We start from the raw sequence: 16,128 nt of genomic DNA, 5'->3' as shown, positions 1-16,128 counted from the left end.
AATTCTGAAAAAGGGGCAAAAAGTTGGAAGAAACATATTTCCTGGTTTTAAGACTTACTATATAGCTACAGTAACCAAGACAGGGCAATATTGGTAAAGTAACAGACACACAGATCAATGTCAGAATTGAGTCCAGAAATAGTCCCACACAAGTATAGCCAATTTATTTTCGACAAAAAGCCAACAGCAATTCAAGGGAGAAAAAATATTCATTTCAACAAATGGTGCTGCAACAACTGGACATCCATAGCAAAAAAGAACCTCTTATACTTTCTACAAAAATTAACCAAAAATGGGCAATAGACCAAATCATAGAAGAAAACAAAAGAGAAAATGTTTGGAATTGAGGATTAGGCAAAGAGTTCTTAGACATGACACCAAAAGTACTATCCATAAAAGAAAAGAAAAATTGATAAATTGAATTTCACAAATTTAAAAAATTTTACTCATGAAAGTTACAATTAAGAGAATTTTTTAGAACCTACACACTGAAAGAAAAGCATTATCAAATCATATCTAACAAAGGACTTGGAGCCAGAATATTTTTTAAATCTCAAAACTTAACAGTTAAATTTTAGAAAAAGGGCAGAATTCTTGAACTGAGTCTTCACCAAAGAGGACAAACCCATGGTAAGTAAGCACAAGAAAAGATGTTCAACATCATTAACCAGTAGGGAAAGGCAACCTTAACCCACAATGAAATACACTACACACCTATTAAAGTGGCTAAAATAAAATACTGACAATACTAAGTGATGACAAGGATGCAAAGCATCTGGAACTCTTATATGTTGCTGATGGGGACGTAACTGCTACAGCCTCTCTGGAGAACTTCGAAACATCCTGTAAACTTTAACATACACTTAGCACGTGACCCATCAATCCTACTCCTAGGTATTGATCCTAAAGGTGACTTATCACACAAAAATCTGCACATGAAAGTTCATGGCAGGTTTATTTACAAGAGCCAAATCTTAGAAATAACCCAAATGTCCTTAAGAGAGTGAACAGATAAAGAAACTGGTACAACCATACACTGGAGTGCTCCCCAGCAATGAGAAGGAACATACACAGAACAACTTGGATGGATCTCATGGGTATTATGCTGAGTGATAGTATCCAGTCTTAAAAGGTTACATACTAAATGGTTCCATTTACAGAGATCCCCAAGGTGACAAAATTATAATGATGGAAAATGGATTTGAGGTTGCTAAGGGTAGGATTAAGAGGGTACGACTGTCGAGGGAGAACCTGAAGGAGTCTGGGGGTGACAGGACAGTTCTGTATCCCAATTGTAGTGGTGGTTTCACTGATCTACACGTGTAGTAAAATTTCATATAACTTGTGGCAGGGGTCCCCAAGACTACCCTCAGGCTCAATGATTCTCTAGAAGGACTCACAAGAAGAGGACAACCAGAGGCTCTGTGTTTTGAACTCTCCCAGATTCTTCCCTTTGTCTGGTTCTCATTTGTATCCTTTCCCTGTAATAAATATGACCATCAGTATGATAGGTTTCCATGAGGTGTTTTTTTGTTTTTTTGTTTTTTTAGCAAATTATCCAACCTGAGGGTGGTTTGGGGAATTCCCCGAACTTGCAGTTGGTTTTAGAAGTCTTGGGTAGACTTTGCTATCTGGAGGACTGTGCCCTTAACTTCAAGTAGGCCTCAAATCAAGTACTATGGAAAAACTGGTAAAATTCACATAAGGTTTGAGCTGTTTAGTTCATAGTATTGCATTAACTCTGATTTCCTGGTTTTGATCATTTGGTCTGTGGTTATTTAAGATGTTTTCATTGGGGGAAGCTGGGTGATGGGCACACAGGAACTCTCTGCACTATTTTTACAACTTCTATGTCAATCTAAAATTATTTCAAAATAAAGTTCAAGGAAAAAAAAAGACTCAAGAAAATTGAGCAAAAATATACCAGGCAAATGCAGACAACAACTCACTCAACAGGGGTGACACTACTAATGTCAGATGAGATTTTAAAAATCCAGGCCAAGAGCATTCAGTGAGACAAAGAAGGGAATTTAATAAGACATAACCACCACCAAAAATCTAATAGGCCTGGGTATATACCAACACAACATCCAAATTCATAGAGCACAGTAGAGAAAATTTAGGAAAAACACAGAAACTTCACTAGGAGACTCTTAACTGACCACAAGCAAGGAAATAAATTGATCTCAAAAAGTAGATAGAGGGAGCTTCCCTGGTGGCGCAGTGGTTGAGAATCTGCCTGCTAATGCAGGGGACACGGGTTCGAGCCCTGGTCTGGGAAGATCCCACATGCCACGGAGCAACTAAGCCTGTGTGCCACAACTACTGAGCCTGTGTGCCACAACTACTTAAGCCCATCCTCTGCAAGGAGAAGCCACCACAATGAAAAGTCTGCACACTTCAGTGAAGAGTAGCCCCCGCTCGCTGCAACTAGAGAAAGCCCACGCACGGCAATGAAGACCCAATGCAGCCAAAAATAAATAAATAAAATTAAAAAAAATTTTTTTTTTAAAGCACAAAGATGGCTCAGTATTTGGAACCTTAATATTTGGAAGAATTTGGTATTTCTTATTAATAACTCTGAAGAAACACATGGATGCTAAAAAAAAAGCTTTTTATAAAATTGAACATCTACTCTTGACACTCTTAATAACAAATACAAATGGGTACTTTCTTTGCATGAAAAGTGTATGCTTTTATATATATATATATATATGTATATATGAAGCATCTCAAAACAAAAGCCAGCATCACACTTAATGTATAAAAGACTAGATGCATTTCCATTCAAGTCAGAAATAAGAAGGATGCATCGTTATTGTTAAAATTCGTAAAGTATTTGCTGATACAATTAATCAAGAGGAAGAAATGAAAGGTCTAGAAATCAGGTAGGGAAATTATCCTTATTTCCAGGTATGCCATCATAATAGCTGCAATCAACACAGTGTACACCTTAAACTATACAACCTTATGTGTCAATTATATCTCAATAAAGCTGGGGGGGGGAAAGAGAAATCACACAAGCCAAAACGTAACAGAAAGATGCTTTAAAGTACCAGGGGGAAAATGTCAAAATATCTTTAAAAAAAAAAAAGCAAAAAACAATCCTTCAAAAATAAAGGGAAGGACTTCCCTGGTGGTGCAGTGGTTAAGAATCCACCTGCCAACGCAAGGGACACGGGTTTGATCCCTGGTCCGGGAAGATCCCACATGTCACAGAGCAACTAAGCCCATGCACCACAACTACTGAGCCCGTGCGTCGCAACTACTGAAGCTCATGCGCCCTAGAGCCTGCACGCCACAACTACTGAGCCCGCATGCCTAGAGCCCGTGCTCCACAACAAGAGAAGCCGCCGCAGTAAGAAGCCCACATCAAAGAGTAGCCCCCGCTCACAGCAATTAGAGAAAGCCACACACAGCAACGAAAACCCAACGCAGCCAAAATAAAATAAAGGCAAAATTTTTTTTTCAGACAAAAAGAATCATAATAGCTGCAAACTCCCAGAGAATTCATAGATTATCAGAAACAATGAACAGCAGTGGTTCTCTGTGTGAGGTCCCCAGACCAGTCACAGCAGCATCACCTGGGAATTTATTAGCAATGTAAATTCTCTAGTCCCTCCCCAGAACTACTGAATCAAACTCTGGGAGTGGAGGTCCCCAGTCTGTACTTTAAGAAGCCCTCTAGGTGATTCTGATGCGGGCTCAAGGTCGAGAACCACTAGATAAAAGAATTCAGTAAGGTAACGGGGTACAACACTATGTAGAAAAATCAAGAGCTTTCCAATGTTCAAAGAACCATCAGTTGGGGCGGGGGGCAAGTCCACTCACAGTGTCAGCAGTGACAACAAAAATTTACATGGCAAACTGAGATGTTCCTGTTCTTGGATAAGAAGAATCAGCATTAGCCAATGTCAGTTCTGCTTACGTTCATTGATATTTAATGCCATCTTGAAAATACTATCAAAAAAAAAAGAAAAAGAAAATACTGTCAAGCTTCTTAGAAGTAGTCAAAGTGCTACCAAAGATCAGACAAAATAAGCAGGCAAGTATTTGAAGGAAAAACAAAACAAAGAAACAAAAAAGCCCAGTAGTAATAAAGGAATAGCTCTTACATCTTTTTATCATAAAACTCTGATAATTAAAACATGAGACAGAGACCTTCAGTGAGAAAGTAGCATTTTAAGTCAGTGGGAAAGAGACACAGAGTTTAATATAAAGTGTACTGGAATTTATTTGGGGGTAAGATAGAGGTATATTTTAAAATAGTTTAAGCCAAAGCAATCTTGAGAAAGAAAAACAGAACTGGAGGAATCAGGCCCCATGACTTCAGACTATACTTCAAAGCTACAGTAATCAAAACAGTATGGTACTGGCACAAAAAAACAGAAATGTAGATCAATGGAACAGGATAGAAAGCCCACGCATCTATGGTGAATTAATCTATGACAAAGGAGGCAAGACTATACAATGGAGAAAAGACAGTCTCTTCAATAAGTGGTGCTGGGAAAACTGGACAGCTACATGTAAAAGAATGAAATTAGAACATTCTCTAACACCACACACAAAAATAAACTCAAAATAGACCTAAATGTAATACCAGATACTATCAAACTCTTAGAGGAAAACATAGGCAGGACACTCTTTGACATAAATCGCAGCAAGATCTTTTTTGATCTGTCTCCTAGAGTAATAGAAATAAAAACAAAAATAAACAAATGGGACCTCATGGCACTCAAAAGCCTTTGCACAGCAAAGGAAACCATAAACAGAATGAAAAGACAACCCACAGAATGGGAGAAAATATTTGCAAACGAAGCAACTGACAAGGGCTTAATCTCCAAAACATGCAAACAGCTCATGCAGCTCAATATCAAAAAAACAAACAACCCAATCAAAAAATGGGCAGAATACCTAAATAGACATTTCTCCAAAGAAGACATACAGATGGCCAACAGGCACATGAAAAGATGCTCAACATCGCCAATTATTAGAGAGATGCAAATCAAAACTACAATGAGGTACCACCTCACACAGGTCAGAATGGCCATCATCAAAAAGCCTACAAACAATAAATGCTGGAGAGGGTGTGGAGAAAAGGGAACCTTCCTACACTGTTGGTGGGAATGTAAATTGATACAGCCACTATGGAGAACAGTATGGAGGTTCCTTAAAAAACTAAAAACAGACTTGCTATATGATCCGACAATCCCACTACTGGGCATATATCGGGGGGAAAACCATGGTTCGGAAGGATACATGCACCCCAATGTTCATTGCAGCACTATTTACAGAAGCCAAGACATTGAAGCAACCTAAATGTCCATCGACAGAGGAGTGGATAAAGAACATGTGGTACATATATACAATGGAATATTACTCAGCCATTAAAAGGAATGAAATAATGCCATTTGGAGCAACATGGATGGACCTGGAGACTATCATACTAAGTGAAGTGAGCCAGACAGAGAAAGACAAATATCATATGACATCGCTTGTATGAAGAATCTTTAAAAAATGATACAAATGAATTAATTTACAAAACAGAAACAGACTCACAGACTTCGAAAACAAACTTATGGTTGCCAAAGGGGAAAGGCAATGGGGGGATAAACTGGAAGTTTAGGATTGACATGTACACACTACTATATGTAAAACAGATAACCAACAAGGACCTACTATACAGCACAAGGAACTCTACTCGATATTCTATAACAACATACATGTGAAAAGAAGTTGGAAAATAACATATATGTATAACTGAATCACTTTGTTGTACACCTGAAACTAATACAACATTGTAAATCAACTATAATAGTTCAATATAAAATAAAAAATTTTAAAAAGAGAATCAAAACAACAAATAAATAAAAAATTAAAATACGTTTTGAATGGATCAAAGATTCAGAAGTGTAAGTGGAAAGCGCAGTAGTAGTAGAAGAAAACATGGTATTTCTTTTTGTTTAATCTCAGAGTGGAGAAAAACTTCCCAAGCAAACCACAGATCTCAGAAGCTGGCAAATATGAGGACATCAAATGCAAAATTTATGTACGGAAAAATAAAGGCAGACAAACTGGAGAGAACATTTACCACACGTGGCCAATGCCATTTTACTTAATTCATAAGAGCGCTCTTGGAATTCCCTGGTGGCACACTGGTTAAGAATCCGCCTGCTAATGCAGGGGACACAGGTTTGAGTCCTGGTCCGGGAAGATCCCACATGCCGCGGGGCAACTAAGCCCGTGCACCACAACTACTGAGCCTGCGCTCTAGAGCCCACGAGCCACAACTACACAGCCCGCGTGCCACAGATACTGAAGCCCGCACCTCTAGAGCCCATGCTCCACAACAAGAGAAGCCACTGCAACGAGAAGCCCATGCACTGCAACGAAGAGTAGCCCCTGCTCGCCACAACTAGAGAAAGCCTGCGCGTGCAGCAATGAAGACCCAACACAGCCAAAAATAAATAAATAAATAAAATGTATTTTAAAACAAGAGCACTCTTGCAAACCAATAAACCCACACCCTCGGAAACCAGGTGAGGGATAGGACACACACCGTTCCTGAAAAATGAAGCTCTTCACTGTCATTCATAAGAGAAATAGAAAAAAAAATTTAGTTTTCAGGCATCAGGTAAACAAAAACTAAATTTTAATATAGTACTGGTGAAAACATGGCAAACGGGCATTCCAGGTCTCAAAAGTATAAATCTAGCTTGAAAGAGGTTCACTTGTTAATATCTAAATAAAAAAGCATGTACCTTTTGATCCAGAAATTCAGCTTCAAAGAGTTTATTCGCCAGACAAAACCACACCAAGATGTATATAAACGATATTCATTCCAGTAACGATTAGCTACAAACAGACCGTTCCCCAGCCGGGGATGGCTGAACACCAGAAAGGATGGGACATCCATCTCCTGGGACATAACATAGACAATGAGAATAAATGGGTAGATACAGAGCAATTTCCACCCAAAACAAAGGTGAGGGTCAGACCAGTGGGTACAACACGTTACCTCTTGGGAACAAAATGCTGGAGCGGAGGCAGGAGGAAGACTTAGCTTTCAAGGTACATCCTTTTGTATTTTGACCTTTTTTGCTGTGTATGCATAAGCTAATTTTTTAATTAAAAAAAAATACGGTGGATCTATCAACCGATGGATGGATAAAGAATATGTGGTGTGCATATATATACATACATGTGAATATGTGGTGTGTGTGTACATATATATATAATGGAATATTACTCAGCCATAAAAAAGAATGAAATTTTGCCATTTGCAGCAACATGGATGGACTTGGAGGGCATTATGCTAAATGAAATAAGTCAGACAGAGAAAGACAAATACTGTCTGGTATCACTTATATGTGAAATCTAAAAAATACAACAAACTAGTGAATAAAATGAAAAAGAAGCAGACTCACAGATACAGAGACCAAACTAGTGGTTACCAGTGGGGAGGGGCAATGGGGGGGGAAATTATGGGATTATATAAGATCATGTGTGTGAAACCTTTTAAAACTGTAAAGCACTGGAGAATTTAAAGACTCTTCCATTCAATAAAAAAAAAATTTCCAGAAAAAAATATGGTGGGGGAAAAAAGTAACAACAGCCATGCCATACCATGAACAGCGTTTCTTCACTCCTTCCTTCCAGCGCCTATCAGGGGCCCTTATGAGTCTTCACCTCCAGGGAGACCGCTAGTCCTTACAACCTGAATTCTTATTCCCATTTTATCAAAGAACAAACTCATCACATGTTAAAACTAGCATCACGGGTTTCTCAGGCCCAGGAGGAGCGTGGTTCCTCGGGTCCTGTGGCCCTGGGCACGGCTGACACCAAACTGGTCTGTGTGCTCGGGACCACACGTGCTGGGGAATCACACGGCTGCCCCACGCCCCTTGTGAGGGCCGAACACCCCCAGGTGACCAAGCGCCTGGGCTGGGCGCCCAGCTTCCCTCATGGAAGTGTGCTGTCTTAGGAAACCGTCAGGCCCCCAGGTATGACCTGCACTCTTGTTAGAAGAGGCACAAGGCAGAAAACAGGCCGGCAGACACATGCAGCCTCTCTGACAGCCACAGACAGAGGCGGTGGTAAGGGGTCTTCAACGGACCTTTTATTAGTGAGGCATTATTTCATTGCATTTTTCTAAAAAAAATATTCTGTAACACACTGAAGACTCGGGGCCTAATTCTTCCGATTATGGTAAGGATATCTGAGGGTCCTAAGATGCTGCATCTGCTTCCCATCAATTAAGAAGGCACAAAATGTACCTGAGAAGCTATTAAAAACTAGCTTTTTATAAGAAAAATCAATCATGACCGAGTGTGCATGTCACTGTCTGAGCACTTCTCTTCCGAAGGCCCATGTGCAAGGCCTTCTGCTCAGGGCTCAGTGCAGAGTTTGATGAGCCTCCAGGTAGAAAATGCAGAGCCTGTAAAATGCAAACAGCTCAGTTTACTATGGCTTATAACTGGGGGCAACTCAGTAACAAGGCAGCATTTTCGTCAGATCTGCAGAAGGGCAATGTGTAGCAAAGGAGAAAGCTCCGCTGAGCGGGATTCTCGGTGTGTCCGGAGGTTCTTCAGGCCGCCTCCGAGGGATGCGGGGACTGGAAGGGACACGGCAGCCCTGCCTGAGGTCCAGCCCACCAACATCTCTGCTAGCCCTTCAGGGTCACTGTTCGTTTAAAGCAAGTCCACGCTGTCAAAGTACCCAACGTCCCCTCGGGAAGCAGCATGGGGTGGGGGTGATGCTGGGAGGTTGGGAGCCCGGGCCAGTCAAGTTACTCACCACCAATTCCTGCGACAAGCCATACGTGTATTAACAGGAATCTTAGCCTCAGGGCCCCGCATGTCCCCACGCTTAACTTAGTAGGAGAACCACAACTTTGCTTCTCTGTAGACCTCCTGGTTTTCCCATTTACTCATAGCACAGATTCACTTAACTCATCATTGACTGGGGGATTTTTGCAGAAACTAACGCCTGTGGACGGCGATTTGTTATGTAAATGAATACTGAAACGTCTCCGGTCAATGATGTTTGGGTAACAAAAGACGCATTAATAAGTCTCTGGTCAGCAATGTGTTAAAAACAGCTGAGAAAGGCAGATACTGAAACTTACTGAAGACCCATGTCACCGTTATCTTCAAAATCTCCAGCTATTACCCCCGTTAGTACACTCTTGTGCTTTTTTTTTTTTTTTTCGAAATACAGAAATTCCATGTCAGAGGAAGCTGTTCCCCAAAGCGTTGAGATACCCATCTGAGCACCTCTGCCCTTTACCAGTAGAAATGGGACATCGAGGCTTTTATCTGGGAGGCCTGTGCAGAGGCCAAGTGACCCTCAGTGAGTGGACCCCCACCTCCCCTACAGCAAGAACTCAAATCCCCAACCACTGCTAATTCCAGTCGGCCTCAAACGTCTCAGCATCGTCTTTGGATTTCATCTGTACAAAATGAGCAAAGTCTAAGAATCAAGTTGGTAATTGGACACTCAGGATTTCGGGGGAGACACACCCACCAATCGATATATAGCATCAGAGGAACCGTACTCTGTTTCAATTAGGCACCTCCAGGACTACCTAGACGTGACCAGCACGCTCTGGATTAAAGTAAAGCACAGTCTGCAGGCTGTGCTCCAGCTCCAGGAAGGCCCGTGCTGGGGGCTCCTCCTCACTGGTCATCAGGCACCTCCCGGAGCCCTTCGCTGTGGCGAATCCGCCCACTGACTTCCAGCAGGGCCTGGGCCGCAGGGTCCACGTCCAGAACGCTCTTGGTGTTCTTGGCCTTGGGAAGAAGGGAAGGATGGGTGTGTTCAGTGACCAAAACCAGGCAGTGACGTCCTGCTGCTGTCAAGTTTATCAGAGGGGAATTTCCCACTGTTGCCACAAGGGAAATGTGGTAAAGGCTCTCCCCCGAGCCCCAGAGTCCCCCGAGCCCCAGAGTCCCCCCCGCCCCGGGATGCCACCGTTGGGAGGTGACGAGGCGCAGGGGCCCCAACGGCGATTCATCGTCAAACCCCGGAACTAGAAGGAACCCCAGACCCTCCTCATCTTGCAGACAAGTCCCCACCCCCCCGGGATCCCACCTCCCTGGGGTGGTTCTTTCTACTAAACCTCCACAGACCCCAGACAGGATTCTCTCCTCTCCTGTGCACCCACTGGCATCCCTCTGGCCAGCAACGGCTGCTGGAAACAAATTGGAATAAACCATCTCCAGATGGAGGAGTAAAAGGGACAAAGCTGAGAAAGGGGAGAAACGCCCCCATGCTCACCAGCTGTGTCACCGAAGCATCTCCCACCGCCCACACCTCCATCTTCTCGAACCGGAAGTCCTCCTGGGCCGAGAGCTGAGGGCTGTTGTACGTGGTGCATGTGGGCTTGGCCTTGCTGTGTCCTTTCCCGAAATCGACATCGATCCACAGGCCAAAATAATTGTGCTGCCCTCCCATGCCCTGCGGAGGGAGAGGCATCAGCAGCGCCTCGGTCTGGCGCATCGGACACCTGAAGCCCAGCCCAGCCGTCATGCCACCAGGGCGAATGAGAAGCGAACACAATTTTCTTCCTTTTTTTTTTTTTAACTGTGAAATACATATTCACAGATCGATACAATTTAAGTATCCCATGACAAGTTCCTAGAACACTCATCACGGTGTCCTGACTCCTACCCCATGGTCCTTTCTCACGGGGATGCCCTGGCGGGAAACACAAGTGACAACAGAGGACAAAAGAATACAGGCCGGGCTTCCCTGGTGGCGCAGTGGTTGAGAGCCTGCCTCCTGATACAGGGGACGTGGGTTCGTGCCCCGGTCCGGGAGGATCCCACATGCCGTGGAGCGGCTGGGCCCGTGAGCCATGGCTGCTGAGCCTGCGTGTCCGGAGCCTGTGCTCCACAACGGGAGAGGCCACAACAGTGAGAGGCCCACATACAGCAAAAAAAAAAAAAAAAAAAAAAAAAAACAGAAAACAGGCCATCAGGCCTAGAGACCCCAATCGGTAAAATAAGGGGAGAGGTCTACACAGCACTTCCCAGACAGGGATGCTGATCCTCACCCGGCCCAGGACCGGGTGCTCAAGCAGGTAGGTCGTTCACTCAGCACAGCAGGGAGGGAAAGGAGGAAGCAGCCCCGGGAAGGCGGGAACCACTCGGCACACTGCCGGCTCTGAGCTAGCGGCCGATGGGAACAGACTGCTGTTCAACCTCTCTGATCCCTTTCTCTAGGTGCCCTCTCCACCAGCGCCTCCCCCGGGGCCCGGGGAGCCTGGAGCTAACGCTGAGCAAGAGACCAGGGCAGGAAAAGCAGCTAACCTCCGGGCTACTTCTCCCCTCGGGCCGATTACTGACCACCACCGGGACCCACTGGGTGCTGCTCCTGAGGCCAAGGCCCTCGGCCCTGTCATCACCAAACTGTCCTTTCTGAAAGGCGTCCGGGGTCATCAGGTGGCCCCATGGGAGCCTCAGAGTGAGCCTGGGAAGGAGCGCAGGTCCCTCTCCACACCGACAAGATGGACCAGCCTCCCCGGCCCTTGGCTTTGCAGACACAGGGCTGGAATTTCCCGAGAGGGGCTTTTTAAGAAGCAGGGGAAAGAAATAGGCTGGTGCTGCCAGGAGGCACATTTCTCACCCAAGCTAAGCATCTGTGCGGGCGCCCATCCCCGCGCCTCACCCCAGCCCTGCCCCCACCACCGCCCCCGGCCTTCCCCCGCGTCCTCTTCTTCCTGTGGCCGAGTCCCGGCTGGAGCACAGAGCAGACAACCCCCAATGGGTCCAAAGGGTCTGGGGAGCCCAGCCCCGGCCCCGCGCCCGGGTCGTGCCCCGGGCAGGGCAGCATCTCCAGCCACGAAGGCCACAGACCAACCACGTGATGGCCAGGAACACCGGCCGACTCGGTCATGCGCACACAAACCCCAGAGATGCCCCCGCAGAGGCCCCTTTTCTCCACGAGAGAAATGCCGTCCTCACTGTCGCGCATCGCACCACCACCCGGAGACTCGGGCAGAACGCGCTGAGCGCGAACGGCTGCCCTGACGCGGGGCGGAGTGTCCCCGGGCACGGCGGGGTCAGTGCCTCACCACGCGGGGGATGTGCCCTGCCCTCCCACGTCCTTACCAGTCCATTCGGGATGGTCTGCTGCCCCTGATTCAGGTACATGTAGTGGCCATTGTAGCCCGTGCAGGTGTACACGGCCATGCTGGGGGAGATGGAGAACAGGAAGCACCTGTCATCCCCTGAAATTGACCAGAGCAAAAGGAAGCAAGGTCAGCCATCGGAGCTGCGCACGGGGAGAAGCAGGAAAGGGAAACGGGCCGCGGCTCGGATGGCTGAGCAGGAAGAGCTCCTCTCGGGTCCTCGGCGTGCGCGGGGCTCCTGCGCATCGGGGGCAGGGCCGGCGGGCCAGCGGGCGGAGCCCGGGACCGTAGGATGAGCTGCGGGTGCAGGCTGAGCGTGACCGTTACAAAGGAATGTGACATCTGCTTGCTGGGGACACCTGTTAGCGCTCTCCCGGGGAGGTGGGAGCCCTGTCCCACCGCCCCAGAGTCAGAAAGAGCAGCCTCGTCTCAACTACGGAGTAAGGGGCAGGCGGCCACTCCAGGTATTGGCTGGGCACTCACACGGCCTCAAGTAGGCACACCATCCAGAGCGGAGAAGGCAGGGTACCTGTAGACACAGCTGCCCACAGGGAGGGGAGGGGACACGCAGGGAAAGGTGACCCTCTACCTTTGCCCGGGCACAGGAGTGGGCATGCCACCACTCAGAGAAGGTACCGGTCAAAATCCTGGAAATGAACAGCACCCTCCATCTCAGAGACTCCTCCCCTCCCCGATGCACTCACTAGGGAGGGGACGGAGGCTGCACCTCACCAAGGGAACTCGCGGCTAGGCCAGAGCCAAACCAGGGATGCTCCCCACAGCTGTGAGACCTTGGCCGGAAGGACTGCCCCTGCACGGTGACAGCGTGAGGGCACCTGACACAGGACCAAGCTCAGGTACTTGGGGGTCGGGCCATTTGTCAGGTGGGAAGGAAGCTCCAGAAAGCAGACGGGGAGCCCGAATGTGAAGGACGGACAGGAAGGGGGCTTTGAGCCCCAGAGGGGCCTCGGGGAGGACAGCCCTTGGCCACAGATGGGCCTGGACCTGCAGAGTCAGGACCAGGGACGCTCGGGTCTCCGATCAAGATGGATCCCAGGGGGCCTCTGAGGGTACTTAGCTCTCCCGAAGTCGGGAAGGACGTCCTGAGGTGGAGACGGTTGGGTGAGAGCCACTCATGGAGGAGGGACCCCGCAGGGACGTGGCAGGGCATGGGGGAACAGCAGGGCCCTTGGCTATAGCGCAGGGTGGGAGCCCTGGTGGGGGAAAGGGGGAGGTGAGCCTGAGGAGCTTACCGGGACCAGGTGGCACAGGGCTCCCCTCCAGGCTAAAGACTCCGGCTTGAGTCCATGTGCCTCAGAAGGTTGGGTTTAGCCTCAAGGAATTGCCTGGGCCCACCTGTGGCCCCGGGCACTGGGCCTAAGCATCACTTTGCCTTGCCATCCTAAGGCTGCCTTTCAACCAACATTTGCTGGGTCCCGGATGCTAAGTGAGGTGATGGGGCCACAAAGCGTGGGCCCCTTGGCTACAACGGACCCCACTCTAGTCCATCCTGGGGTCTGTGCCCGGAGAGAAGGGCCCCGTGGGGAAGATGACCCTCGAGGGTGCAGGGCAAGGACCAAGGAGTCACATGACCCGTAAAAACATCACTTCCACAGAGGGGATCCTCACCCAACTCTCACAGTGACCCCACCCCCCATCGCCCAGTGGGTTACAAGCTGCCATGCCTGTGGTTCTGGGGAACGGAGGCCCAGAGAGGGTCATCAGCTTGCCCTGGACAGAGCCGGACTCAGCCCAGAGCTGCGGGCCTGCGGCTGCCCCATGGACGACAGAGGCGAAAAGGAAGTGACCCAGCGGCTGTCACATCATCTCAAGGCTCAAATACTCCCGGGACAAATGGACAGGAACGCCCTGAACTTGACTGGAACCTGTGATGCTAGGCTGCCCTCTGCTGGAACTCCGTCCTCACTTCAGAATAGAATGAGCTCAAGTCTGAAAACTCAGTAATTGCATTTTTCCACCTTTCTTCAAGAACATGAATTCTGCTTGTTAATAAAACATGAAGACGCAGCAGAGCTGACCTGGAGTTAATACTAAAGGAGCTGGAAGAAGTGGAAGTTCCGTCTACAATAATGATTCTCAGGGTTTTTCCACATCCTCCAACCACATAGAGACCCAGCCCGTCACCCCCCCAGAGCCCCTCCCCGTGACACCGTGACAGAGAGACCTGGGTGTGTGGAAGCCCAGGCCTGAGACTGGGGTCCCCAGAAGGGCCGCCTTCCAGGGTCGGCCCTCAGCCAGCGTCTGGGAAGGTGGATTTGGGGAGGGTCCCCCGTCCCAGGACTGATGACCGGCTCCCTGTGCCTAAGCCGTGTGAACAGACAGGGGGCGGTGGTGCCGGACCCCTGCTGTCCTCCTGTGAGTCTGGGGTTTGGGTGCACATCAGGCAGAGGGTGCTCGTGTGAACGGCCCCCCGAATAAAGACCCCGCGCACTGAAGCTCTAACGCATCCCTGATGGACGACTCTGCACACGTGCTGTCACAGCTCGCGGCTGGGGGAACTTAGCGCGTCCTGTGCGACCCCACTAGAGAGGATGCTGGAGCCTGGTTCCCCCGGACTTCACCCTCCCAACCCCTACCCAGCCCCAGGGCTGGTCATGCTCTGCATCCTCTCACTGTAATAGATCAGCTGTGATGACAGCTCTGTGCTGAGTCCCCGAGTCCTCCTAGCGACTCACTGACACGTGGGTGGTCTTAGGGACCCTGACACAGTGGGGAAGGGCTGGTAGCAACAGCTGGATTAAAGATCTAGAACAATCTAAAACCTAGAGAAAACCAAACCCTGGAAACAACAGGATCTCAGGGATGGAGGCACCCAGCCTTCACACCATGATCCCTTCCACCCACCCCAGACAAGGGCCACCCCACCCCTGCTAAAACCTCTCCCGCAATGGCACCTCTGCACCTGGACACGGCTCCCCAACCAGAAGCTTCCCTGGTGCAAGGAAGATGGGAACAATTCCAGAAGCGTGCAGTCCCGTAGAGGACCACAGGGAGTAAGTAGGTGGCACTCGTGTGGTCGGGAAGGCTTCCTGAAGCAGGTGACCCTGGACTGAGTCCCGACAAGGAGCTGACTGTGCCAACAGGTGGAAGAGGGAGAAAAAGCAGCACGTGCCAAGTCCTGAGATGAGAGCGCAGCCTGTTGTGGAAACTCTGGGTAATTCAGTGAGACTGAGTCCAGAGCACAGGGCACAGTAGAGGTCGTGAGGCTGGAGATAAAGGATTCACCATTCTGAGCGCACTGGGGGTCCGTCCAAGGGTCTCCGGGGGACAAGCACCACAGCAGGTGGGCTGGGATGTGGCAAATGACCTGGACGGGTGAGACCAAGAGCCGAGGGCCAGGCAGAAGGCACCTGCAGCAATGCAGGTGAGAGCGGGGTGGAGAGAAGGGGGGGCGGGGACGCAGCTGACAGCTGTCTGGCTACGACGTGCAGCCCCCACCCCAGAGGAGCACGTGGCCTTTCTCCCCCGTATTTCGCATCTCAGGACCCTGGGCTCTCCCTTCCACTGACCCAGCCAGGGAGGGTGTTAGCCTCGCCCCCTCACTGGGAGGGACCCTCCCCGGAACTGCGTCGGCCAGGCTGCCCCATTTAGCTGAGGGGAGTGAGGACAGGCCTGTATCTGGCTGCTCAGAGCCACTAGGAAAAGCCCTCCACCTCACAGCTGTTGGCCCCCAGGAGACCTTCTGAGAACACAGACTTAGGCAGCCCAGGGCAGGTCCCAGGGGACACACAGTGCCATCCATCCTGGGAAGACAGGTTCACCTCTGAGTACGAGGACAGCCCACTGACAGGAGATGAGCGTTTTCAAAACGAGTCCTTTAAGAGCGTTTATCAGAGTAGTTTTTTGAGGAGGGGAAGTATTTCATTAGGGCCTTTCATCCAGGGCATTCAAGGTCTAGCAAAGAGCTTCCAATCTCCAGCAAAATCACAAAACCGAAGAACTACGGGCATTGGCAGCAAAGCAGACCCACACAG

General features: G+C 48.7%; 1 protein-coding gene across 1 annotated transcript in view; it reads right to left on the bottom strand.

Moving 5' to 3' along the window:
• Positions 1-957: 957 nt before the first annotated feature.
• MEAK7 (MTOR associated protein, eak-7 homolog) overlaps positions 958-16,128 on the bottom strand; it is a 40,253-nt gene continuing 25,082 nt past the window's right edge. The window contains exons 6-8 of the mRNA XM_082606146.1: positions 12,114-12,232; positions 10,279-10,458; positions 958-9,791 (exon numbers count right to left, since the gene is read on the bottom strand). Coding sequence (XP_082462272.1) covers positions 9,678-9,791; positions 10,279-10,458; positions 12,114-12,232 — 413 coding nt within the window. The 3' untranslated portion in view covers positions 958-9,677. The remainder of the gene's footprint in view (positions 9,792-10,278; positions 10,459-12,113; positions 12,233-16,128) is intronic.

The sequence above is a fragment of the Mesoplodon mirus genome, assembly GCF_964341445.2.
Source record: "Mesoplodon mirus genome assembly, chromosome: 19".
Lineage (NCBI taxonomy): Eukaryota > Metazoa > Chordata > Mammalia > Artiodactyla > Ziphiidae > Mesoplodon > Mesoplodon mirus.
Note: the sequence above shows the minus strand (reverse complement) of the source record. Positions and strands in the feature narration are given on the sequence as shown.